Genomic DNA, 26,772 nt, shown 5'->3' with positions numbered 1-26,772 from the left:
CTGCATTGAGTGGACAAGTTGGGCTTGATTATATCAATGAATAAAAAGAGGAATTTGTCTTTTTTTTTTAAAGAAAAAATTAAACTATGTCTATTTTTCTTGCCTAAGGTGATGGGATCTCAAACCTGGGATGCTGTATTTACAGTTTTGGGTTTTCTAGAGGTATGTTTTCCTATTATATTCTTTTTAATTGTCGTGCTACGAAGACTTAACATGGTTTTAAAAAGACAGCTTTTCAAAGTTTCTGTCCATTAACATAATATGTAATGTATCTCAATCTCATCTTCAAAGTTAGAAGTGTTTAAAGAGACCATCAGGATAGCTGACAGTTTTAGGAGATAATGTCAAAAGGATAGGTCAGGTTACAATAACGGACGAAAAGTACCTATTCAGTACCTGTTCAGGCAAAGCTTTATTTTACTCCAGCAAAAGATACTCCAATGGCTTCCATCTATTTTGGACTTTCAGATCTTTGATCATTGGTCAAATGGATTGATTTTGTGGGAGTTGCAGTCTAAATAATATCTGAAAGCACCAGGTTGGGAGATACACACAGTGAAAATATTTGCAAGTTATCCTTCAGTTGTCCTGGTTCATGGTAGTCACGTCACTTTCACATAATATCTAAGAAACAGAAATCTTATTGATAAAGAAATATTTCTGAGAATCATGTTCTGTAAACAGAGCATTAATAAAGAAAAGTTTCATTCATGATCTCTACTCACTTATTATTGAAAAACATGCATTTCATTAAGAAGCTGTATAAAGTTTTGCTTTCCTGTAAGAGGCCTGTATTTTTTTTAACCTATTGACATTTATCTATTTTATAATCATTTTTTTTTCATTTTCTAGGCCGGTGTTCAAAATGATCCTGTATCATACCTGTCTGAAAAAAGCTCATTCATTTTTAAAATGTTCTCAGGTAAGAAGCTGGCTTGGAATAACATATACTAGACATTAATATTGATTTTAGAGGAGTGATTTGATTCCACAAGGGCAGGATGTAGTAATTGCAGTTGTTTAAAAACCATGTCATACATAATACATAGTGGCTGTTTTGAGTAAGCAAATACTTCTTTTAAGATATCCACTAATTCCAGATCCAGTTTTAAAACTGTTTACTCAATGGCCAGTTGCTCCTTTGAGTTATCTATCTCTCAATGTCTTCTAATCATAATTTACAGTTTTGGTAGGTACAATAAAACTGTTCTATTGGAAATACAGTATTTGTGCTGTCCATAACATCCTCTCTTGATTGAAACTATACCTTTTCTATACCCAGAGATTTTTTCCCTCACAACTCAGAAAGCAGAACTTGAACATCACCAAAGCAAATTTATAAACCCGTAGAGAGCCAATGTGGTCTTATAGTTAAGACACCAGGCTACAAACTAGGAGACCATGAGTGTTAGTCTTAACTTAGGTATAAAACCATATAGGTAAGTTGGGTCTAGCCCAGGGGTGAAATCCAGCAGGTTCGGACAGGTTCTGGAGAACGGGTAGCGGAAATTTTGTATTTTGGAGAACCGACAAATACCCCCTGTGGCTGGCCCCAGAATGGGATGGGAATGGAGATTTTGCAATATCCTTCTCCCAGGAGTGAGGAAAGAATGGAGATTTTGCAGTATCCTTCCCCTGCCATACCCACCAAGCCATGCCCACCAAGCCACACCACGCCCAACTTGCCCACAGAACCGGTAGTAAAAAAATGTGGATTTCACCACTGGTCTAGTCAGTCTCAAATTAGGAAGAAATCAGTAGCAAACCATTTCCAAAAATGTTGCCGAGGGAACCATAAGAATTTGGCTCAGTGAGAATCAAGATTGACTTGAAAAAAGTAATCCTTACTGCAATATGCATCACAAACCTGTTGGTAGGAGGGGGATTGTCCTTCACTTTGCTACATGGACATGATGTCAGATGAATCAAAATATGTTTTTTGCCATTGTAAATAGCCTTGGATTAAGATGCTATTAATGTCTTCTTTAGATTGTAGATAATCCACCCAACTACCAGAGATACTATCGTCAAATGAATAAGGTACTTTCAAAATCTGATCATGTGTAAATAAAGAAGAAATAAATAAATATTTGATACTTAGCTTTTCACATTTTCTCTTAAATCAACCACCCCCAACCTTTTGGGCACCTGGGACCGGCTCCATGAATGGTAGTTTTTCCATGGACCAGAGTGGGTGGGTGGGAACAATTTCATGCACTGTTTGGATCCTGTGCATGAACAGATGGGACTTTGCTCTCTTGCATGGCCTGGTTCCTGACAGGCTGCAAACTAGTGCCAGTCCATATCCTGGGAGTTGAGAATGCCTGTCTTAAATAGATACTTGTGGTCCAGAAATGCCTTTCCTAAAAACCTTAATTAATTCTAATGAAAGGGGAAAATTAATTTCTTCATTGATTTTTACCAATTTGGCTATATCCTTGAGGAAGAATACAAAGCATATTCCAATGTTTTGCTTGCTTTTATTTGTTTCCTTTAAGCTGTATTTTGAGAGAGTTCTGACACAGAAGTTTAAGAAACAGCTGTGCAGTAAAGTATATAACATATTAAAAGGTTCAAATGCGTTAAAATAACTTTCCCTGAAGCCTAAATTAAGAGTTATTGGATTGTATTAAGTGATAATAAATCTAATAAAGGAATACAATGCCACCTAAATTCCATATTAATTAATGAGGATCAAAGGTACCTGCACCAACTCTTTCTTCTTTCTTTCTTTTTTCTTCCTTCCTTCCTTCCTTCCTTCCTTCCTTCCTTCCTTCCTTCCTTCCTTCCTTCCTTCCTTCCTTCCTTCCTTCCTTCCTTCCTTCCTTCCTTTCACCCCACCCCCCATCATACCATAAGGTAACTCTGGATGGCTTACAGTCCATATATATATATATATATATATATATATATATATATATATATATATATATATATATATATATATATATATATATATATATATATATATATATATATATATATATATATGTATATGTATATATATATATATATATATATATATATATATATATATATATATATATATATATATATATATATATATATATATATATATATATATATATATATATATATATATATATATGTTTTCTGAGGTTTTCACGGTGTTTGTATATAGGTCTTTGGTTGTTCGGTTTTCTCCGTGTAAAATTGGAAGTGTCTTGGCGACGTTTCGACGAAGTCTCATTCGTCATCTTCAGGCTTCAGCTTCGTGCTTCTGGGAGCAATGTGTGATCGCAGCTGTTTCTTCCTTTTAACTGCTAGTGGGGGTTTGAACTGATTGGGTGGGAGCTTGGCTGTGCTCTGATTGGATGGGGGTTTTTTGTGCTCTGAATGGCTGGGGGTGTGTCCTGTGTTGGTGGGGGCTTGGTTGTGCTCAGTTTAGTCTGTGTTGCAGGGGGATTTGAGCTGGTGAGCTGCATAGCTGTTGTTTGGCTTTGTGGTGGTGCTACATCTTCATAGTGGGTGTCAGTCTGCTGCATGTATGGATTGGAGGGGTTTGAAATGGCTAATGTTGCAGCTGCGGTCTGGCTTCTGGTCCTTGGTCGTGCTTCATGATCAGTGTGGGTTTGGGTCTGCTTTCTGGGTGGATGTGCGGTGGTGACATCCTGTGTGGACCTCGTGAGTGTGGGTCTGGTGTCATTCCTCGTGTTAGGGACTCGTTTGTCAATAAGGGCGGGTTTCCAAATGGCTGGTAGGCGGGAGGTGTCATCTCGTTTGTTCATGCTGTGTGGGCGTTTTTCTATCTCAATGGCTTCTCTGATTATTCTGTTGTTAAAGTGTTCAGTTTTGGCGATAGTTCTGGTCTTTTTAAAGTCACAGGATATGTCTCTCTCTCTATATATATATATAGGTATATATATATATATATATATATATATATATATATATATATATATATATATATATATATATATATATATATGTCTTTTGTTGTTCGGGTTTTCTCCCGTGTAAAATTGGAAATGTCTTGGCAACGTTTTGACGAAGTCTCATTCGTCATCTTCAGGCTTCAGCTTCGTGCTTCTGGGAGCAATGTGTGATCGCAGCTGTTTCTTCCTTTTAACTGCTAGTGGGGGTTTGAACTGATTGGGTGGGAGCTTGGCTGTGCTCTGATTGGATGGAGGTTTTTTTGTGCTCTGATTGGCTGGGGGTGTGTCCTGTTTGGGTGGGGGCTTGGTTGTGCTCAATTTAGTCTGTGTTGCAGGGAAATTTGAGCTGGTGAGCTGCATAGCTGTTGTTTGGCTTTGTGGTGGTGCTACATCTTCATAGTGGGTGTCAGTCTGCTGCATGTATGGATTGGAGGGGTTTGAAATGGCTAATGTTGCAGCTGCAGTCTGGCTTCTGGTCCTTGGTTGTGCTTCATGATCAGTGTGGGTTTGGGTCTGCTTTCTGGGTGGATGTGCGGTGGTGACATCCTGTGTGGACCTCGTGAGTGTGGGTCTGGTGTCATTTCTCGTGTTAGGGTAGTCAAAAAAGAGGAACCCACTTCTTCCCTGGTCCAACACTTTAAAGTCACAGGACATGATATTGACTTTCTAAACAGAAACAAAGTTCTAAACAGAAGCCTTGCACATCAAATCCCTAAATTGTCAAACAAACACAGATTTCTTTTTATATCTAATTCCAGGTAGCACAAAATGTGTCTTCTCTACACAATGCTATACCTGTTCCCCAGAGGTGGGTTCTGGCCAGTTTTGGAAAACCGGTAGCGGAAATTTTGAGTAGTTCGGAGAACTGGTAGTAAAAATTTTGACTGGCCCCATCCCCATCTATTCTCTGCCTCCTGAGTCCCAGCTTATCGGGAGGAAATGGGGATTTTGCAGTAATCTTCCCCTGGATTGGGGGGAGGGGAATGGAGATTTTACAGTATCCTTCCCCTGCCACGCCCACCAAGCGATGCCACGCCGACCAAGCCACACCCACAGAACTGGTAGTAAAAAATTTAGAAACCCACCACTGCTGTTTCTTCCTTGGGATAACAATAGCTACCTCATTCAAACCAAGAGAGCAAGATTCCTAAATGGCTTGTAACCCACATAGTTCTATCTGTGAGGGCTATGGATTCTCTACCCCTGTTCTACATCTTAACTCCTTTTCCACGTCAATGACCTGTAATCTGCTAAACAATGGAAACTGCAATAGTATTCATTACTATTAGAATAGCTTCAAGTAGATATCAAAGAGATAAACAGGGTGGATGGGCTTAGCACTTAGACTGAAGGACCACTAGGAAAAATAGGAACCGTAAGCTAGACTGGGAAGTTAAAAATACTCCTGGAAGAAGACAAGTCAATCGCTTCTATCATGTGGTTAGGAAAACAACATTGATATTAGAAGTCAAGCTCAGTTTGAAGGAGCTTTAGTTACCTGGAGGCATAAATGGTTCTGCAGCATAAATCAGGAATCTTCATACGTTTTATGTTAAACAGCTGTGGTGGCACAGTGCAGTATTGCAGGCTAATTCTGCTGACTGCCAGCAGTTTGATCCTGATCGGCTGAAGGCTGACTCAACCTTCCATCCATCCAAGGTTGGTAAAATGAGGACCCAGATAGTTGAGGGCAAATGCTGACTCTAAACCACTTAGAAAGGGTTATGAAGCGCTATATAAGTGCTATTGCTAAAGAACCAGTTTTCATATGCTAAAATCTGCAGTTCAAAACTGGTTCTAATGTGGAGGCTGTGGTATAGTATCAGCACTGTGTAAAATACAGACCCTCTGGCTTAAACATTTCACTTATTTTTCATAATTTCTTTGTTCTTTCTCGTCTTTTCTCTGACAACTTGTTTGACTCCTGTAAAAATTTGATTAGGTTTAAAAATGAGTACACTGTTCTTGCTTCAGTGCGAATGAAGATAACATGCACAAACACTTCTATATGTGCAAGATTCAATGCACCCATATTTCTGAATGTATTTTTTTTTAAAAAAAAAAGACACACAGAGAAAGAACAGACATTTTTGAAGATCACCATAACTCTGGTTTCTCCAAGGATACATTTCATTTCATTTCATTTCATTTATTTGATTTTTATACCGCCCTTCTCCCGAAGGACTCAGGGCGGTGTACAGGCAAATAAAAACAGACAAGACAATAATCTATAAAATGCAAAATTAAAAAACTTATTATAATGTGCCTAAAATTTTAAAATATATAGAAATTAAAACCCCGTTTAAAATTAATAATAAAACTATACAATCCGTAAAATTTAAGCCAGCCCCGCGCGAATAAAAAGATGCGTCTTCAGTTCGCGGCGAAAGGTCCGAAGGTCAGGTATTTGGCGTAAACCCGGGGGAAGTTCGTTCCAGAGTGTGGGAGCCCCCACAGAGAAGGACCTTCCCCTGGGGGCCGCCAGCCGACATTGCTTGGCGGACGGCACCCTGAGAAGTCCCTCTCTGTGAGAGCGTACGGGTCGGTGGGAGGCATATGGTAACAGTAGGCGGTCCCGTAAGTACCCAGGCCCTAAGCCATGGAGCGCTTTAAAGGTCATAACTAAAACCTTAAAGTGCACCCGAAAAGCGACAGGCAGCCAGTGCAGTCTGCGCAGGAGGGGTGTTACGTGGGAGGTGCGAGATCCTCCCTCTATCACCCGCGCAGCTGCATTCTGGACTAGCTGAAGCCTTCGGGTGCACCTTAAGGGGAGCCCCATGTAGAGAGCATTACAGTAATCCAAGCGAGAGGTAACGAGTGCATGAGTGACTGTGCACAAGGCATCTCGATCAAGGAAGGGGCGCAACTGCCGAACCAGGCGAACCTGGTGGAAGGCCCCCCTGGAGACGGCCGTCAAATGGTCTTCAAACGACAGCCGATCATCCAGGAGGACACCTAAGTTGCGCACCCTATCCTTTGGGGCCAATAACTCGCCTCCAACAGTCAGCTGCAGCTGCAGCTGACTGAATCGAGATGCCGGCATCCACAGCCACTCCGTCTTGGAGGGATTGAGCTTGAGCCTGTTTCTCCCCATCCAGACCCGTACGGCTTCCAAGCACCGGGACAGCACTTCGACAACTTCATTGGGGTGACCTGGGGTGGAGAAGTACAGCTGAGTGTCATCAGCGTACTGATGGTACTTCACCCCAAAGCCACTGATGATCTCACCCAACGGCTTCATGTAGATGTTGAACAGAAGGGGCGAGAGAATCGACCCCTGCGGCACCCCACAAGTGAGGGCCCTCGCGGTCGACCTCTGCCCCCCTGTCAACACCGTCTGCGACCGGTCGGAGAGATAGGAGGAGAACCACCGATAAACGGTGCCTCCCACTCCCAATCCCCCCAGCCGGCGCAGCAAGATACCATGGTCGATGGTATCAAAAGCCGCTGAGAGGTCTAATAGGACCAGGGCAGAGGAATAACCCCTGTCCCTGGCCCTCCAGAGATCATCCACCAATGCGACCAAAGCTGTCTCCGTGCTGTAACCGGGTCGGAAGCCGGACTGGAGCAGGTCTAGATAGACGGATTCTTCCAGGTATTGGGGTAGCTGACGCCACAGCACTCTCTACAACCTTCGCAACAAAGCGAAGGTTGGAGACTAACCGATAGTTTCCCAAAATAGCCGGGTCCAAAGAGGGCTTCTTAAGGAGGGGTCTCACCACTGCCTCTTTCAAGGCGGCAGGGAAAACCCCTTCCAACAAAGAAGCATTTATAATCCTCTGGAGCCAGCCTCGTGTCACCTCCTGAGTAGCCAGCACCAGCCAGGACGGACACGGATCCAATAAACATGTAGTGGCGGAGCCTCCCAACAACCTGTCCACGTCCTCGGAGCCACAGGGTCAAACCCATCCCAAACAGGCTCAACAAGGCGTGCCTCCTCTCCCTCGCTTGGATCATCCCAATTTCGGTCCAGACCATCCCGGAGCTGAGCGATTTTGTCGTATAGATAACCACTAAACTCCTCGGCACGTCCTGTAACGGGTCATCCCGCACCTCCTGATGAAGGAGGAGCGGGTCACCCAAACAGGGCGGCCGGGCGGTTATCTGCCGACGCAATGAGGGTGGAGGCGTAGGAGCGCCTCGCCTCCCTCATTGCCACTAGGTAGGGCCTAGAATAGGACCTAACTAGTGTCCGATCAGCTTCGGAACGACTGGACCTCCAAGGGCTCTCTAGGCATCTTCTCCGGCGTTTCATCTCTCTCAGCCTCGGAGAACCAAGGGGCGGTCGAGATCTGCGCCGGGTCAGAGGCCGCAAAGGCACGACACGGTCCAGGCCCCAGCCGCGCCTGTTCCCAGGCCGCAACTAGTTCCTCAGTCGTGCCGCTGGCCAGATCCTCAGGAATGGCCCAAGCTCCGTCAGGAACCTCTCAGGGTCCATCAGGCGCCTGGGACGGAACCAACGTAGAGGCTCCGTCTCCCTGCGATGGTGGGTGGCGGTTCGGAAGTCTAGGCGAAGGAGAAAATGATCAGACCATGACATTGGTTCTGTTACTAAATCGTCTAGTATCAGATCATTTAACCACTGACCAGAGATATAAATCAGGTCCAGCGTGCCTCCCCCCATGTGCGTAGGGCCATCATTTACTCGTATCAGGTCCAAGGCCGTCATGGAAGCCTGGAACTCCCGAGCTGCAGTCGATGATAAGCCAGCTGATGGCAAGTTGAAATCCCCCATAACTATAAGTCTGGGGGTCTCAACTGCCACAGTGGCAAATAACTCCAGCAGCTCGGGCAGGGCTGTGGTCACGCAGCAAGGAGCCAGGTACGTGATCAACAAGCCCAACTGATTCCTATGGCCCCACCTCACATAAAGGGATTCACAGCCGGCAATCTGAGGAACAGTGGCCTCCCTCGGCTCTAGATCTTCCTTAATAACAACCGCCACCCCTCCACCCCTACCCTGGGCCCTAGGCTGATGGAATGCTCGGAAACCTGGGGGGCATAGTTCAACGAGGGGCACCCTCCCCTCTGGCCCCAGCCAGGTCTCCGTAATGCCCATCAGGTCCGCGGACTCCCCCTGAATAAGATCACAGATCAAGGGGGCTTTATTTATTTACATAAGGTATTTGAGTCTGTAGAAAGCATTATGGCTGTCAAACATATAGTTTCTTTCTGTTTAATGAAGAGAGTTTAACTACTGGGGTAGTAGATAAATGAAGAGATATTTGAAGCAGCAGGTCAAAAAGAGAATGAACGTTCACTCAGCCTGGGTCGATTAAAATCACATTTCATGGTCTCAAAAAGCAGCTTGACCAGTTCGGTCTTCCCTCGAGCCAGCATAGCTTTGGAAAGTTCAAGCACCTCACTGGTATGATGCCGACAGACCAGTCGGAGTTCCTGCTGCACTTGCTGGTTTGGATATTTCTCTTCCGCCTTCTTCACCCACAGTTCTACCTCCTTCATTAGCATCTCCATGTTGATCCTCTTCTGAGCAAACAGGGTAAGTAGCAGCTCCATTAAGCACCGGAAACCCTCTCTGTGCGTGGAACCCACATCGTCCAGCTCGATGGCCTGCTTGAAGCATTCCATGGCTTCCAGTGGCTCGTTTTTAATCCAAAGACATTTCCCTTTCAGAACCTGGAGTTCAGGCAAGACATTTCCCAAGTCTAATTCCATGGCTTTAGTAAAGTGCACAAGGGCTTTGTTGAGGGAATTTTCATCCACAAGGAAAAGCTCCTGCATAGCATCTACTCCCAAGTAGTAATATACCTAGAAATTTTAAAAATGGGAGAAACCGCCCCCCCAAGGTTATGCATGCTAAAAAAGCATCATCGTTTTATCAAAAGAATCAAGAAGGCCACAGGATATGGAAAACCGCAATCGTAAACTTCAATGCTTTAAGACAGGGATTTCCAACCTTGGCAACTTTAAGACTTGTGGAACTCTGGGAGTTGAAGTCCACAAGTCTTAAAGTTGCCAAGGTTGGAGACCCCTGCTTTAAGAAATGTCCCGTTCCCCCCACCCCGCATCTGTGATTGATCATGAAATATTTTACACGGAGGAGTATCTTGGATTGCAAACTTTTAACAATTTTAGCATCAGATTCTGATCTGTCTGTAGATCTGAAGAATCACCATGCAGAAAGTCCTGATACAGTCCTTCTATTACAGGAAGGACTGTTAATCTTTTCTTTCTTTCTTTTTCTTGTTTCTTTGGTCAGCATACCATGAATTTAATGATACCACTTAGGAAGCTAGGAAGTTCTGTTCTTCTATTCTTTTAGAAGTTTGGGATTTTTTTCCTCAAACAAAAAAGGGGTGTGTTAGATCATAACACAGATATTTTTGCTGGGATTTGGGCCCCAAAACTCATAGAAAATGTCAGATCTATTATTCAGCAATAGGCCTCAACATTTTGATTGCACTGTCTTGCACTGCTAGAAAGTATGTCAAAAGGATATGTGGATGAAGTTGGTCATGCTTGCTTTGGACAGACTCTTTAATAGAGAATTTCCCTAAAATAATGCTGCTGTAAAAAGGTAAAGGTAAAGGTTCCCCTCGCACATATGTGCTAGTCGTTGCCGACTCTAGGGGGCGATGCTCATCTCCGTTTCAAAGCCGAGGAGCCAGCGCTGTCCGAAGACGTCTCCGTGGTCATGTGGCTGGCATGACTCAATGCCAAAGGCGCACGGAACGCTGTTACCTTCCCACCAAAGGTGGTCCCTATTTTTTCTACTTGCATTTTTACGTGCTTTCGAAACTGCTAGATTGGCAGAAGCTGGGACAAGTAACAGGAGCTCACCCCGTTACACGGCAGCACTAGGGATTCGAACCGCTGAGCTGCCGACCTTTCGATCGACAAACTCAACGTCCTAACCCCTGAGCCACCGTGTCATGTATGCTACACCATGCTGCTGTAGAACACGTTTAATAAGTCAATGCAGAAACTACTTGGCAGAAAATGAAAAGAGGACCATGCTACAAGAATAGAAACAAACAAAAAAAAAGTTGGTGACACTGAATCAAATCAGGGGAACATTATCAAGAAAAGTTCTGGGATGGGAAACGTGTGGAAAACAAGAGATTGGAATTCTATTTGTCAGAAATGATGTAGGGTTTCCTACTTGGGCAGCAGGTTGGACTAGATCAGAGGTCTCCAACCTTGGTCCTTTAAGAGCTGTGGATTTCAACTCCCAGAGTCCCTCAGCCAGCAAAGCTAGATGACCTACAAGGCCTCTTCCAACTCTGTTAATCTGTTAAAAGCAGCAGACAGCCTGATCTCTCCAGGGTCCGCAAGAGAAAAGCAGCACTTCCTTGCTTCAGTAATCCAAACTGTCAGAAAGCTGAAATATTTGGGATCTGCCCAAATATGCCCAAAGTACAAGATCATACAGATCTTGCTGGATCTCTGTTAAATAAAGAGACGGGCCGTGTGGTTAGGCTGGTCAGTGTGGTTAGGTTATTCTGATGAGCAGGATTGTGTTCATGGCCTCCAGTGCTGGGTTTGGTTACTTGCAGTTGTGGTTTTAACCCTGGAACGCCACCTAGAGTCACTTTTGGGAGATGGATGCCCTTACTATTATTACTACTGTACTATTACTATTACTAAAAAAACCTCTAAACTTTAAGATTCCGCAGCACATAGGAAACAAAAGAGACTTTAAGAATTTGAGGTAACTTAGCTCACTATCTCACTGTCCTTCATTTTTTTTAAAACTATTTCTAGATTTTATGTTCTTCTGCCAGGGCTTTCCTAAAATTAATGAAGGTGAGGAACATCCCAGCTGTTAACTCTTCTACTAAAATCGGTCACCTAACACCTTCCTTAGGACTCTTTGCAGTGTCATGTGCAAATATGTATCTAAACCAGAACTTTACTGGATTGCATGTATATGTACAGTGTATGTGTATGTATATGTGTACATCTATCTCAGGGGTGAAATTCGACTGGCTCAGACCAGCTTGGGCGAACTGGTAGGGATGATTTGAATCGGTTTGCAGAACCGATAAAAACCACCCCGATTGGCCCCGTGCATGCCTGCCTGGTTGCCCGGTTGCCCGGTCACCACTCACCCCTTCTGGCCGCTCACTCACCCTTTCCACCCACTCCCACCTTATAGGTGAGACTTTTCTCCTCCATTCACAGCAGAGCTGCGGCTCCTTTATGGTCCGCCCCTGGCCCCTCCCTCCCAGAGACTACCTTAAAGGGACAGGCTACAGCAGCTCCGCTGTGAATGGAGGGAGAGAAGTTTGGCTTCTCTCTGCCACAGCATTCACTATGAGCCCTTCTCGTGCTCATATACACATTTTTTCCTACCGGGTTCTGTGGGCGTGGCTTGGTGGTGGGGTCATGTGACTGAGTGGGCATGGCCGTGAGTGACATCGAGTTGGCCAAGCCCACTCAGTCACAGGAAAACCCCCCCCCCCTCACCAAGCCATGCCCACAGAACCAGTAGAGAAAATAATTGAATGTCACCACTGGTCTATGTGTATGTATATATCTATATGTAGTAGAACTTTTAAATCAACAAACCTATGCTTTAAATACAGTACATTTGGTCTCTGACTAGTTTGGTCTTTTTAATCTGATTTTTTTTTTTCTACTAAAAAAAAGTATGCTGAATTGCTGTTATTTTCTGCTGGTTTTAATTATTGCAAGTTGCATTTTTAAAATTACAGCTAGTCTGTTTTTCTCAGACTTAGACTATTTTGTGACTGGGGTGTGTGTGTATGTGTGTGTGTGTGTGTGTGTTTGTGAGTGAAGAGCAGTCAAAGTGACACAAGCAACATTGAAGCATTTTGATGCAGGGCCTCCTCACTCAGCAAGTGTGTGTGAACAATGTGACGTTCTAAGTGCTTATGGATACTGCTATTCTTGATTGGCTGTATCAGTTTAATAAATCCATCAACAGGTATTTTTTAAATGGGAGCAAATTGATTTAGCTCTATACCAGAAGTCTCCAACCTTAGTAACTTTAAGGCTTGTGGACTTCAACTCCCAGAGTTCCTCAGCCAGCTGGCTGAGGAACTCTGGGAGTTGAAGTCCACAAGCCTTAAAGTTACTAAGGTTGGAGACCCCGCTCTATATGTAGTTTGCTGAATAACAACGTTTTATCACCTGATTAGGCTTAACATAACATAACAACAGAGTTGGAAAGGACCTTGGAGGCCTTCTAGTCCAATCCCCTGCCTAGGCAGGAACCCTACACCATCTCAGTCAGATGATTATCCAACATTTTCTTAAAAATTTCCAGTGTTGGAGCATTCACAACTTCTGCAGGCAAGTCGTTCCACTTATTAATTGTTCTAACTGTCAGGAAATTTCTCCTTAGTTCTAAGTTGCTTCTTTCTTTGATCAGTTTCCACCCATTGCTTCTTGTTCTACCCTCAGGTGCTTTGGAGAACAGCTTCTAATCTACCATCACCAGAGTTCAAGGATGGCCTTTTAAAAAGAGTTCCAACATCATTGTTTTCTTTCTGTGCATCTTGCCTTTCTTTCCCTCAATCCTTCTGCCTCTTTTTGTCAGAGAAAAACAAATGGAATAGCTACCCAAAGCCTTTGGTTTAGTGCCCAAAGTAGTTTACTATTCTCCATTTGGAAATTCCTGAAAATAGTGAACTCGGTGAAAATATGTGGACAGCATGGATGATTTCACTTACCTGGCCAAGATCAAAATACGTTTTCAGGCAGGGGTGGACTTTGATGACTTTTTCAAGATCAGCTTTGGCCCCCAAAAGGTTGCTCTGGTCTGGCATTTCAGCCAAGCCTATCTTCACACGTTCCACGTCCCGTAAATACAGTTTAATCAGCATCTGAAGATAAATGTATAGAGCTCAGTTGATGATTTGGTTTGATCACTGCTAAAACCTTGGGGAGCTGCTGAAAGAGAGAAATTATGACTTATGTGGCTTTCTCTGCTTTTGAGCCTGCTAGAAGGGAGCAGAGGGGTGTGATCTGTTTAAGGGCAGTGCTCCTCCACCTTAAGATGTGTGGACTTCAACTCCCAGAATTCCCCAGCAGCATAAACAGCTCAGATTCTGGGAGCTGAAATCCACATTTTAAATTTGCCAAGGTTGAGAAACATTAGCCTTAGGAAAAAGTTGCTAACTAAGACATTCACTTGGAAAATAAGAGATGACAATCTACCAAACAACTACACCAAGGCAGATGTCTATGGAGATTCAAGATTGCCTCTTGAAAAAAGCACCTTTGGGCATACCAAGGCAGGAAGTTTGGGTTGAAAACCTAGGGCTTTCTAGGTGAGAAGTTCTGAAACCTTCAGACTTTCAATGTGTTGGTCAAATTGTCTGCTATAGCTCCTTTTAATGTCAATGTCACGGACATTGTGTATACAGTTAAATGTATATAGCAATAGCAACAATAGCACTTATACTTATATACCGCTTTACAGCGCTTCACAGCCTTTCTAAGCCGTTTACAGAGTCAGCATATTGCCCTCAACAATTTGGGTCGTCATTTTACCCACCTCGGAAGGATGGAAGGCTGAGTCAACCTTGGGCTTGGTGGGATTTGAACTGCCAAATTGCAGACAGACAGCAGTCAATAGAAGTAGCACTCTAACCACTACACCACCGAGACTCTTTTACCTTTTTAAAAAATTCTGTTCAATCGTGTCCAATTAGTTTGATGTCATAAAATATTTTTTTTAAACAGGCATTGGATCCTTTGGAAATGCTATCATTGGGTAGGACTGCACTGTCAAAATAAGCACTAACTTTAATCATCTGTACAAAAATATTCCCAAGTGTTTTGCTATGTGACCAAGTGAATTGTTTTAAGGGTGAGCTACCTACCTTAGCACGCATACAATACGCCTGCCAGTTAAGTCCTGGATCAGGGATTACATCCAGAGCCATGTTGCAAACTGCCATTGCCATCTCCAGCTTGCCAAGGAAATGGAAGATTTTTGACAGGCGGTTGAGAACAGGAGGATTATCTCTAGCAACCTCTATTGCCTTAAAATCAAATACATTTTTCTCCATTAATCATCAGTTGTCACAAACAGGGAAAACTATGATGAGTTATATTCACAATTTGGACACAGGTTAAAAGGTGGACTCATTGGCCACTTGCGTTAGGTGGCAAGCGAGTTAAAGAAAGGATTTCCTCTACTATGTCAATAGTTGTTGTTACTGTAAAAGCCTGGTTACTCATTTTGACTTAATGTCCAGGAAAGTTGTTGAATTCAACAATCATTTTCACAATCACCCCCATCTGGATGCTGCATTAGATTACATTTTCCATAATCATCAGCCAGGTGGTTGGGCTGAGAGGGTTTGTAGTCCAAGACATGTAAAATCTCCCAGCTGTCTGCCAAAACATTTTTAATGTCACTTTGGACGTGCCCTCATCTTTAATTCATGGCTGGAAAAAAAATACTTGGTTAGTTGCCTAGAAGGAACTGAAGATTTTGCAAAGTAATAGAATAGCAATAGCACCTAGACTTATATACTGCTTCATAGGGCTTTACAACCCTCTCTAAGCAGTTTACAGTTTAGATTGCCCACAACAATCTGGGTTCTCATTTTACTGATCTTGGAAGGATGAAAGGCTGAGTCAACCTTGAGCTGGTGAGAATCGAATTGCTGAATTAGCCTGCAATATTGCATTCTAACCACTTTGCCACCACAAAGAAAAGGCATATTCAATTATTTTAACTTGATTAACATTTAAAGCTTTAGGAATAGTCCTCACATCAGTGAGCTAGTATTACAGTAGAATATAAGCAACATGCCTCCTCTTCCTCCTTTGTAATTGTGAAGCCTGGAAGAAGCTTTTTGCTTCACTTGCTTGCATACAAAGGAGAAGATGAAACCAATAAAATCATCTTTTCATTATAGTCCTGAAGTATTTCTTCTGGACACACTGACCTTGTTCTAAGTAGTCCTTCCTATGTAAAAAAAAAAAGGAATGGGGCGAAGTATGTATTGCACCCGCATTTCTGTGTGGACTGAACTTATCCCCATATCAATGCTTCAAACTTCCTATCTTAAAAATAAGATTGTATTGTCAACACCCCTTGGAAAAAAACTGCATGAATGCAATCATGATCAAGCAGAATTTTCTGTTCAGCATTCTGCAGACACTCATGCAACTGGTTGAGCTTGTACTATCCAATGCAGCCTGTTGGGAGGCTGAGGTTGCTAGCTTAGAGATGGAGGTACCCAGCTCAGGTTAGATTACCAACGTAACCACAATTCTTTGCACCTGCTTCCAACTAACCAATTAGCAAGCTCCCATGCTATGCATTTCCCCTCCCCCTTGCAGTGAAGTTTAGGGGTGTGTGTGTGCTCAATTTAGGATTGGGAAGGGAAGGATAAACCTCACCCACAGTGTTGAGAGAAGCAATCGACCTTGAATCCCACTTGTAAAAAGGAAGAAAATGGTGAAGGAAGATACAGTGCTAGTTATGTGTTATGCAGTAGGAAGAACATTAAACAAAGAAGCATCTATATTATGAGCCATGGTGGTGCAGTGATTAGAATGCAGTATTGCTACCAACCTGCCTTCTATTGAGGACTTGTATACTGCACGAGTTAAAAAGCGGGCTGTGAAAATATTTACAGATCCCTTGCATCCTGGAGATAAACTGTTTCAACTCCTATCCTCAAAACAATGCTATAGAGCACTGCACACCAAGACAACTAGCCAAAAGAACAGTTTTTTCCCAAAGGCCATCACTCTGCTAAACAAATAATTCCCTCAACACTGTCACACTATTCACTAAGGCTGCATTTCTAGTATTATTAGTCTTCTCATTGTTCCTATCACCCACCTCTTCCCACTTATGACAGCATGACTGTAACTTTGTTGTTTGTATCCTTACGATTTATATTGATATTGTTTCTTGATTGCTTACTTGTACCCTATGACTATCGTTAAATTTTGTACCTTATGATTCTTGATGAAGGTATCTTTTCTTTTATGTACACTGAGAGCATATGCACCAAGACAAATTCCTTGTGTGTCCAATCACACTTGGCCAATAAAAATTCTATTCTATTCTATTCTATTCTATTCTATTGCAGGCTAACTCTGCCCACTGCCAGGAGTTCAATCATGACAGGATCAAGGTTGACTCAGCCTTCCATCTTTCTGAGGTCGGTAAAATCCCAGATTGTTGGGGTTAATAAATATGCTGACTCTGTAAACCACTTAGAGAGGGCTATAAAAGCACCATGAAGCAATATATAAGTCTAAGTACTATTGCTATTGAAATATTGTTGTTAAAAAAATATTGGGAAACTGGGTGCCATTCCCGTCTTCGTCTTTTTATAATGATTAATTATATCAGCCTACCTTTCCAAAGCAATCCAGGGGATCAGTTCCAGCATAACCACAGTCATTAATGCCTAGGGGAGTAGTTGAGAAAGAATATTTCCTTTCTAGTAGCATCCCAAGATAGCACCAGGCCAAAGCTAGAGAAAAAATAAAACATATTTCAGAGCAGATCATTCCATTCAAAAATAAAGGGGAAGTTTCTGCTTTATTATTAAACTTAAATTTTTATTTATTAATTGGAGACAGCCCCTGGGTTAGTATAGGAATAGAAAGGGTTTTTTACATTCTAGCTAAGCTGGTTAAGCTAAGCTAGCTTACTCCTGGTTAATATCTGAATGGGGAACCATCAGGGCAATATAGACTTGTAGGCTAAACTGTGAAATTGAAAAGGTATCCTGGAGGATAACTCCAAACTACTTAAGTAATGCTGCCAAGATAGCGAATTGATAGACAGGGATATGTCCATCAAGTCACCGAGAGTTGAGTTCATTCATGGGAGACATGCATTAGAGCAGTCCTCTTTTTTTCCCACTGCTTCTGAACATCTAAATCTGATGGAAAATAGAGATCAGCTTACATTTGTTGCAGCTCACATTATTTAAATAATTGCAATAAGTAAATGCCCAGATACAGTACTTACATATTCATCGTTCTGTTTATATCGCTCTGCATTTCTAAAAAAAATTCATTTGTATGCCTGCATATATTATTCTAATCAATAGACGCCTGGACTGTTTTTTCCAAATGAAAAGAGCTCGGGTATAGCAACAGAAATGCTAGAAGAATATAGAATCCTCTTTCAGATCCATGACATTATTGAGACTAAAGCACCAGAATATGCAGAACTGATTGCAATCAACCTGTGGGGTAACCCTTCTGATAATGCATGTGAATTAAGGAGAAATTTCTTAACAGTGAGAACAATTAACTAGCGGAATAGCTTGCCCTCAGAAGTTGTGGGTGCTCCATCACTGGAAGTTTTTAAGAAAAGACTGGACAGCTACTTTTCTGAAATGGTATAGGGCAGTAGTTCTCAACCTTTATAGTGCTGCGACCCCTTTAATACAATTCCCCGCGATGTGGCGACCCCCAACCGTAAAATTATTTTCATTTTGAATTTATTGCGCCTGAAGCCATATTGGCTAGCGATCTGAACTGCTTGCGATTGCCTTGAGGACGGAGGCATTAAAGTGGAGACTCCTCCCCTATTAAGTTTATCGTGCCTGAAGCCAGATTAGGCTAGCGATTGGGAGTGATTGCAGCTGGCTTGGGAGGGAGACATCAGAGCAAAGATTTCTCTCTTTTTTAATTCATCGCGCCTGAAGCCGAATTCGGCTAGCGATTTGAAGAGCCTGCAGCTGGCTTGTGGAGTCAACCATTGGAGCGCGATTCTTCAACTGGCAAGTATACTTCCCATATTTCCGATGGTCTTAGGCGACCCCTGGCAAATCGTCATTCAACCCCCAATGGGGTCCCGACCCACAGGTTGAGAACCGCTGGTATAGGGTCTCCTGCTTCAGCAGAGGGTTGGATTAGAAGACCTCCAGGTTTCCTTCCAGCTCTGTTCTAATTGATTGATTGATTGATTGACTGATTGAAATTGAGTGGGTAAAAAAATGGAATTGTGTACATATATTTGTATATGTATTTGTGCATTTGAGTGTTGTAGGAAATGAGCCCTATTGGTCCATGGCAAGAACCAATCTGTCTTCCCTCTCTTTTCCTTCCCTAACCCAAATTAAAAACCTACATCAATTGAGACACTCTATAGATACGATCAAGTGAGCTGCAGCACACAAGCTTATGCTTTCTCAAATTGTTAATCCGAAAAGACTACCAGATTTTTGGGTGTGTGCAAGCAAATAGATGCATTCTGGCAACGGTATCCCAGTGTTCTGACCTGGCTTGAACCTTGCTATAGCCTTTCCAGATAAATCATTTCCCTTACCTCTGTAGTGTAGATTAGATGACTTTAGTACTTGTTGAAGCAAAACCAGAGTTCTGTTGAAAGCCATCAGTCTCTTCTTCTCATCCTCCCCTTTGTTCATCCACACCCCATCTAGTCTGAAGGAAAAAGAGGAATGCATCATTCATACATATAGATGTGTACATGCAGGATTTGCTGGACTGATTGGCAGCATACTTTTTAAAAAATCCTATAAAATTATTTTTTTTAAAAATAAAAAAATGTTGGAAATACTTCTTTGAATTCCATTCTTTCCATCCCCTTCTGTGATATTTTAGAGCAGTGATAGCTAACCTTTTTGCTGTCGAGTACCAAAAGGGGAAGGAATGCAGGGGGGTCGTGCACGTGCATGCCCACACCCATAATTCAATGCGCCCCCCCCGCATATGCGTGTGCTCCCCCTGTGCTCCCCCTTACTTTTGGCATGCGATGGCATGGTGAGCCTGGTAGGCTGGTTTTTCGCTCTCCCTACGCTCCAGAGGCTTTCTTGGAGCCTAGAGAGGGTGAAAATGGCCTTCTCCCCTTCCCCTAGAGGCCCTCCAGAGGCTAGAAATGGCCCATTTGCTGACTTCCAGTGGGACCAGAAGGCCCGTCTTTCATTCTCTCCAGGCCCCAGAGCCTTCCTAGGAGCCTGGGGAAGGCAAAAATGTCTTTCCCCACCCTCACCCACAAGGAGGCCTTCTTGTTGTGCCTCGTCCGCTTTCCCCACAGCTGGGGCCTTCTTATCTGCTTCCGAACGCTGAGAAATGTCCTAGCATGCCTCCCGGCCCCAGCCCTGGCTCCATGCCCAGACAGGCTGAGGAAGAAGAAGAAGCGCCTCCAGCCCCCAGCCCTGGCTCCATGCCCAGGCAAACGGAGCAACTAGACCCCTCCCCCTCCCCCACAGCATGTGAGCCTGAGGAAGGTCAATTACCAACAGCTGCAGACTGGAGTGATCCTCGCTTCAGGAGAATTGATAAGCGGCGTCAATAGAAGGAAGGGAGGGGCAGGCCGGGATAAGTGCTGAGTCATGGAGCCACACCCCATGGCCTATATAAAGGATCTGCTTTCTGGCATTCTCTGAGTCAGGCAAAGTCTACCTTATCTTGCTGAAGTCACTTTCTGATCTCTTGCCTGCCTTGAGAACTTTGCTAGGAGTTTGGCAGAGCTGCAGAGGCACGCCTGATTCGGATTTCCCTGACCCGGCCGTCAGCGGAGGAGTGGGACACGACACTTCTGGAGGCCGGAAACACCCTGTTTCCTGACTTCCAGTTGGCCCAGAAGGCCTGAAAATCAGCTGAGCTAGGGCAATGCTTATATCCCGACCGATATGGCTCTGCGTGCCACCTGTGGCACACGTGCCATAGGTTCACCATCACGGTTCTAGAGGGTGATGTGGTCCAGAGGAAGCTTATTGAGAATTAGCCACTTCTGTTATCTTTTGAGTCATACTTTTAATTTGATAATGGGAGATTTCCATATTATTCCGGAGAAGTAAGTTAGTATAAAGTAATCAGATATGGAAAGTTTTCAGACAACCGCCTTGCCTCATTCAAAACATTATTTTCACTCCCTCATCACTTGCCATAGAAACCAGTTGTGTGCTTGGTCTGATCTGGATTTAGAGATTGACTGTGTATGTTCTCGGTTCAAATTAGCCATAGTGATTTTCCAACAAAAAGCACTGCCTTAATGTATTTGCTAACCTTCAAGAAGTCTCAGGGCATTTTGTTGTTTCTACTAGTACATCTAGGGCAGGGGTCTGCAAACTTGGCTCTTTTAAGACTTGTGGACTTCAGCTCCCAGAGTTCCTCAGCCAGCTTTGCTAGTACACTTTACTAGTACACTTTGATGTACTAGTAGCTTTGCTGGCTGAGGAACTCTGGGAAGTCCACAAGTCTTAAAAGAGCCAAGTTTGCAGACCCCTGATCTAGGGAACTACTTTCACAGTGGTTACTAAATACTGATTCAAACCACACAGCATATATTTTCGCTAATATCAGATTTCATCCAGGTATTCATTATATGGACGAACACAACTGAACCCAAAATTTCTGTTGCTAAGTGAGACAGATGTTAAGTGGGTTTTGCCCCATTTTACAACTTTTCTAGCCACAGCGGTTAAGTGAATCAGCGCACCTGCACTTGTAAAGTGAACCTGGCTTCCCCATTGCCTTTGCTCGTCAGGCGGCTGCCAAACGTGATCACATGACCCCAGGACACTGCAACCATCATAAATACATGCCAGTTGCCAAGCATTCGAATTTTTATCACATGACCATGGGGATAGTGCAACAATTTTAATAAATAAAGGTCACAGGTAACTTTTGTTAGTAATTCTGAACAGTCGCTAAAAGAATGGTTCCAAGTTGAGGATTACAACTGTTTGTGTTCTAGCTCAGGGATCTCCAAACTTGGCAACTTTAAGCTTGGAGGACTTCAACTCCAAGGGCCTTCTCAGGGTGCCGTCCGCCAAACAATGTCAGATGGCGGCCCCCAGGGGCAGGGCCTTCTCTGTGGGAGCTCCCACGCTCTGGAATGAGCTTCACCCTGGTTTACGTCAAGTGCCTGATCTTCAGACCTTTCGCCGTGAGCTGAAAACGCACTTATTTATTCAAGCTGAAAACGCACTTATTTATTCAAGCCTAAAATTTTACTGGGTTAAAATTTTATTGGGTTATTTATATTTTAATATTTTAATTCGTTTTAAATTTGGCCACTTTATAATATGTTTGTTTTAATTTCTTTTAATATTGATACTGTGATTTTTTACTTGGCTGTACACCGCCCTGAGTCCTTCGGGAGAAGGGTGGTATAAAAATTGAATAAAATAAAAATAAATAAATAAAAATAAAACTCCCAGAATCCCTCAGCCAGCAAAGCTGGCTGGGGAATTCTGGAAGTTGAAGTCCCTCAGGCTTAAAGTTGCCAAGGTTGGAGACCCCTGGTCTAGCTTTCAGTGGAACAAGAAGCTTCTGCCACTTCGTCCCAAAATGTTCTCCTTCTGTTTTTAATTTTGCTATCCTTTCTTTGAGGAGACAAGTGATGGTGAATTTTCATTCTGGACTTCTTCCCGTGTCTCACCTGATGTGCAGAGTGGCCATAGCAAAGTACCAGCTCCGTTTCTCCTCTAAAGGGATCTGAAATTGGGAAGAAGGGAGGGAGGGAGAGGGAAGGACAAAAGAGTTTGATTAGGCACTGGGGACTGAGTAATCACGTTCCCCTAGTACCAGTCATAGAACATTATTTCATGGAATTAAAGATTGTAGTTGATAGCCCTGTTCTTGTTCCAATCCACAAACCACATAACACAAAACTCAAAGTCCATCTCATTTGATATAATAAATTCAATCCTAAAAATGAAGAGCAAAATCAGTTCATCAGCTCCATTAAATGTTGAACAGTAATAATTTGTCCTATCCTGTAAACCTACTGAGAGGGGAAATTAAAAAATATTATAGTATATATTTAATGTAATTATAGGAGCAACATTAAAAAAAATGCAGGTAGAAATTAAATGCTGCAATAAAAATCAAAACACCATTTAGAGACACAGAAACAAAACCTGAACAATTTTATACCATACACAAAGTCAGATCCTTTCTTGTAGCTGAATAGTCTCATGTATATATGTAGTTAACAAATTCAGTAAAATCGGTCAGATGAATTGTCTTCATTGAGAAAACATCCTATTCTTGGAAACTATGCCAGTTTATGCAAATACATCATCTTTAATAAATAAAAAAATTGGTAACTGATTATAAATCATAGGGTTACTTCACTAACATTTTTTATATAGGTAATAGCTCAAAAGACCACAAAAACAGCAAATAAAAAAAATAATTTTCATATTGCAGAAAGCTCAGGGTAAAAAAACAGTATTTTTACTATATATGTCTATCAGCCAACCACTTTAAAAATATATTTTAAAAGGTTATTTTGATGCCATTCTGTTTTCTCCACTGCCTAAGAACTTTGGATCCTACACAATGATATAAAATGAAACACAGACTATCCCTTTAGTGTAAATATTGTGCTATAACAAATAGTTACAGTTTAGCCTCCTGTCTTGTGCTGTGGCCTTTAGTGGTTGGGAGCATAAATTGAGCATTAAGAAGGAAATAACTTTGGGACAGCCTTAAATCAAGAAAATAAGTGTAACAAAAATAACAAGCAGGAACTACCTATCCCATGTCCTTGGGAAGGACTTGACAGGTGGAGAAAAATTCCACATCGAATCTAAACATTTGGCTGATTGTGTGACCAACCACAATAATAATATACCATGACACCTCAACATCTGCATATCCCAGATGTTGGGAAGGACTTGACAGGTGGATAAAAATACCAAATCCAGTCTAAATGTCTGGCTGGCTGTGTAATTAACCACAACAATGAAGGGTAATTAGAAAACTGAAAGTTAATCCTGTTTGGGATGGATCAGGGCTATTCAGAAATGCCCTTGATGATCAACTTCAAATGTTTTAACCTATTAACCTAAATCCTTCCTGCCCTGATTATTTCTGAATATTTCTTATAGCCATAAGAAAAATGGCTATAAAATGCTTCAGCCAAGCATGAAGCAATTAGTTACAGAGTCTCAAGGCTTATTTATTTACTCTGTTTAACTCTTTCATGATCAAAATTTGCTACAACGTAATGTAACCATGATTTCGTGATTAAATTATTGTAGGCTATGCAGAACACACTAAGCCATCAACTCTGCTTTATAAGCCACAATGGCTATTTATTTATTTATTTATTTATTTATTTATTTATTTATTTATTTATTTATTTATTTATTTATTTTATTAAAAAAATTTCTCGTAGTATGCTAAGCCATCAGAATAGCTCTGTACCTTGCACAGAAGCACAGATAAAATTAAAATTCCACAGAAAAATCCTTTTCCCATTATTACCCATTGGCACTGCCATTTTCATTTCGTCATGCATGACAAGGAGCTTGGTGATCAGAACAGTTCTAGACAAAGGTCCTGGCTCAAAGGAAAAGCATGGCTTATAATGGAAAAAGCCTAATTTTTTTATTTAGTGTAGTAAGCATAATTGAAGATGTACCGCTTGGTCTAATGATTTGCACTTTTACCCAAAGAAGGCAATAGCTAAGTGCTTTGTCTTGAAGCTGGTGAAAGGTCATCCTACAAGACCAGCCTTTTCCTCCACATAATGACCTTCACATGTGTTGGTCTCTTCCAGCATGGTCAATATTCATGGTGTCTAGGGATATCGACACAGACCAACATATTTAAAGAAATTACCCTGAGGAAGGCTATTAGGAATATTCTCCTGGTACCAAAGCATCCCACTCACAGAATGCTTAAGAATCCACTTAAATTCCTCCCACTCTTAGCTCCCAGTTTTTGGCGCCTACGTGGGTTTTGTTCAGTATGCAGGTAGTCCTCGACTTACAACCACAATTGAGCCCAAAGTTCCAGTTGCAAAGTGAGACGTTTGTTAAGTGAGCTTTGCCCCATTTTACAACCTTTTTTTTCCACAGACGCTAAGTGAATCACCACAGTTGTTCAGTTAGTAACACTGTTGTTAAGTGAAGCCAGCTTCCCCATTGACTCTGCTCTCCGCGAAAGGGGATCGCATGACGTCATAAATATGAGTCAGTTGTCATGCGTCCGAATATAAATTAGGTAAACCACGAGGATGCTGCAAAGGTTGTAAGTGTGAAAAATAGTTGGTCACTTTTTTCAATCCGTTGTAACTTTGAACAGTCAAAATAAGGGCCGCGGTGTGGCTCAGGCTGTAAGAAGCCTGTTATTAAACACAGCTGCTTGCAATTACTGCAGGTTCTAGTCCCACCAGGCCCAAGGTTGACTCAGCCTTCCATCCTTTATAAGGTAGGTAAAATGAGGACCCAGATTGTTGGGGGGGCAATAAGTTGACTTTGTATATAAATATACAAATAGAATGAGACTATTGCCTTACACAATGTAAGCCGCCCTGAGACTTCGGAGAAGGGCGGGATATAAATGTAAATAAATAAAATAAATAAATAAATAAAATAAAATAATAAATAAAATGTAAGTCAAGGACTACCTGTATGTGATAGAACGCCAGTCTCCCACTAAATACAAATGATGCAAAGATACACGATAACTTATGTACCTGCTTTCCATAAACCAGAGCCTTGCTGTAGAGAGTGAGACCTACAGTCAGTTTCTCCATCTTCTCTTCTTCGTTCATTAGCCTGATATCAAAGGCATAAGCATAGCCCTGTTCGGCCAGGCAACGGGCTGCTCTGTCCTGGGGATTTCCCTGTAGCTTGTCTTCTGACTCCAACCCCATTAAATTGGAGAGCTGCTCAGTGCACTCAGCCTCTTCTTGCTCCTGGTTCAACCTGTCATAAATGTAGGCCAGGTTGGCCCAAGCGTTTAAGTTCTCAGGCTGTTCTTGAGTGATATGCAGAAAAATCTCTTTGGCTTGCTCCACTTCCTCCAGGTAGAAGGAAAATACTCCGAGAAGGTTTTGAATGGCATATTGCTGTGAGCCAGTTTCAAACTCCAACTCGTAGAGTAGACTTTCTCTTTTCAACTTCAAGTCTCTCCCTTGGAAGCTGATGGGTGCAGAAGTTTCAAAATTTAAATTCATATCTAGATGAAAGTGACCGGGAATGTAGTCCATCTCATCAATAAGAGTGTCAATGTCCACGGTGGTTTCTTCCATTTTCCCTGCCGGAAAGACTCCTGACCAGTCCTGGAGTCTTCAATCAGCAGCTTTCCAGGATTTCCTCTCGTTCTCTCCGTCTTTCAAATTTGTTTACCTTTCTGAATTCTCCACCTCTTTTTTTTTTTTAACCAGTATTTCTGGTTTAGCTGCTGATTCACATGATGCCTGCAAAAGGAGGAGCCGGATTAAATGTCTCTTCTTCTTCCTTAGTCAACATGCTACTTCATATTCATCATTTGCTCAGTGAATCACCCAAAGTAGAAATCAATTCATCATACGGTAAAGGAGAGCATGGAAATCAGGTATTCTGAATAAACCATAGTTATATATAAAATGGTTAATGGTTCAAGCTACAAGCTGAAACACTATTATGCAGTTCATAATCAGTTGGCTGGAAAGCTAAGCAGAGATCTTTCTCCATATCATCTATCTGGGATCTCCATGATGAGTTTGGAGACTGAGAATCACCCTTGGCTTGGAGCGCACTTCAAAACATAGAGGGGTGGTGCCAGACAAAAACTACACTTCATTTCATTTACATTTAAAAATTAAATGAATAAATACAACAGTTCATATATGAATAATAAAACTAACATAATGTAATTAATAATTTTGTGCTTCAGCTCCATTAGGTAGCATCATTTAGAAAAATATTCAAGGGACTGGAAACTTTGAAGTCATATGTGATTTGAAGTCTCCAGCTTGTCTATAGCTATGTTCCAGAATAGGGATCTCCAAACTTGGCAACTTTAAGACAACTTTAAGTCATACTGGCTGACGAATTCTGGGAATTGAAATCCATGAGTCTTAAAGCTGCCGAGTTTGAAGACTCCTGTTCCAAAACATAGATTCTGGAACATAGGCAGAGCAATGTATAATTTAAGATGAATAATGCAACAGGGCAGGAAAGTTAGAATATTTTGGACATGTGAT

At 42.2% G+C, this 26,772-nt stretch overlaps 3 protein-coding genes across 3 annotated transcripts in view; all 3 read right to left on the bottom strand.

The window, feature by feature from the left end:
* PARS2 (prolyl-tRNA synthetase 2, mitochondrial) overlaps positions 1–13,692 on the bottom strand; it is a 49,693-nt gene extending 36,001 nt beyond the window's left edge. The window contains exon 1 of the mRNA XM_058177007.1: positions 13,556–13,692. The gene's annotated coding sequence lies outside the window, so the exon portion shown is untranslated. The remainder of the gene's footprint in view (positions 1–13,555) is intronic.
* On the bottom strand, positions 1,943–7,440 carry LOC131195245 (uncharacterized). The gene is made up of 2 exons (XM_058177009.1): positions 5,395–7,440; positions 1,943–2,053 (listed from the first exon to the last, which is right to left on the bottom strand). Exon 1 carries the CDS (start codon positions 7,135–7,137, stop codon positions 6,235–6,237), a length of 903 nt encoding a protein of 300 aa, XP_058032992.1. The 5' UTR covers positions 7,138–7,440; the 3' UTR covers positions 1,943–2,053; positions 5,395–6,234.
* Positions 8,305–25,922, bottom strand: TTC22 (tetratricopeptide repeat domain 22). Its single transcript, XM_058177001.1, has 7 exons — positions 25,279–25,922; positions 22,228–22,283; positions 19,147–19,262; positions 17,217–17,335; positions 14,711–14,872; positions 13,556–13,708; positions 8,305–9,665 (listed from the first exon to the last, which is right to left on the bottom strand). The coding sequence occupies exons 1-7, from the start codon at positions 25,834–25,836 to the stop codon at positions 9,135–9,137; spliced, it is 1,695 nt and encodes a 564-aa protein (XP_058032984.1). The 5' UTR covers positions 25,837–25,922; the 3' UTR covers positions 8,305–9,134.
* Between the last annotated feature and the right edge of the window lie 850 nt (positions 25,923–26,772).

The sequence above is a fragment of the Ahaetulla prasina genome, chromosome 3 (assembly GCF_028640845.1).
Source record: "Ahaetulla prasina isolate Xishuangbanna chromosome 3, ASM2864084v1, whole genome shotgun sequence".
In the NCBI taxonomy this organism is placed as follows: Eukaryota; Metazoa; Chordata; class Lepidosauria; order Squamata; family Colubridae; genus Ahaetulla; species Ahaetulla prasina.
The sequence above is the reverse complement of the archived record's forward strand: the minus strand, read 5'-3'. Positions and strand labels throughout refer to the sequence as shown.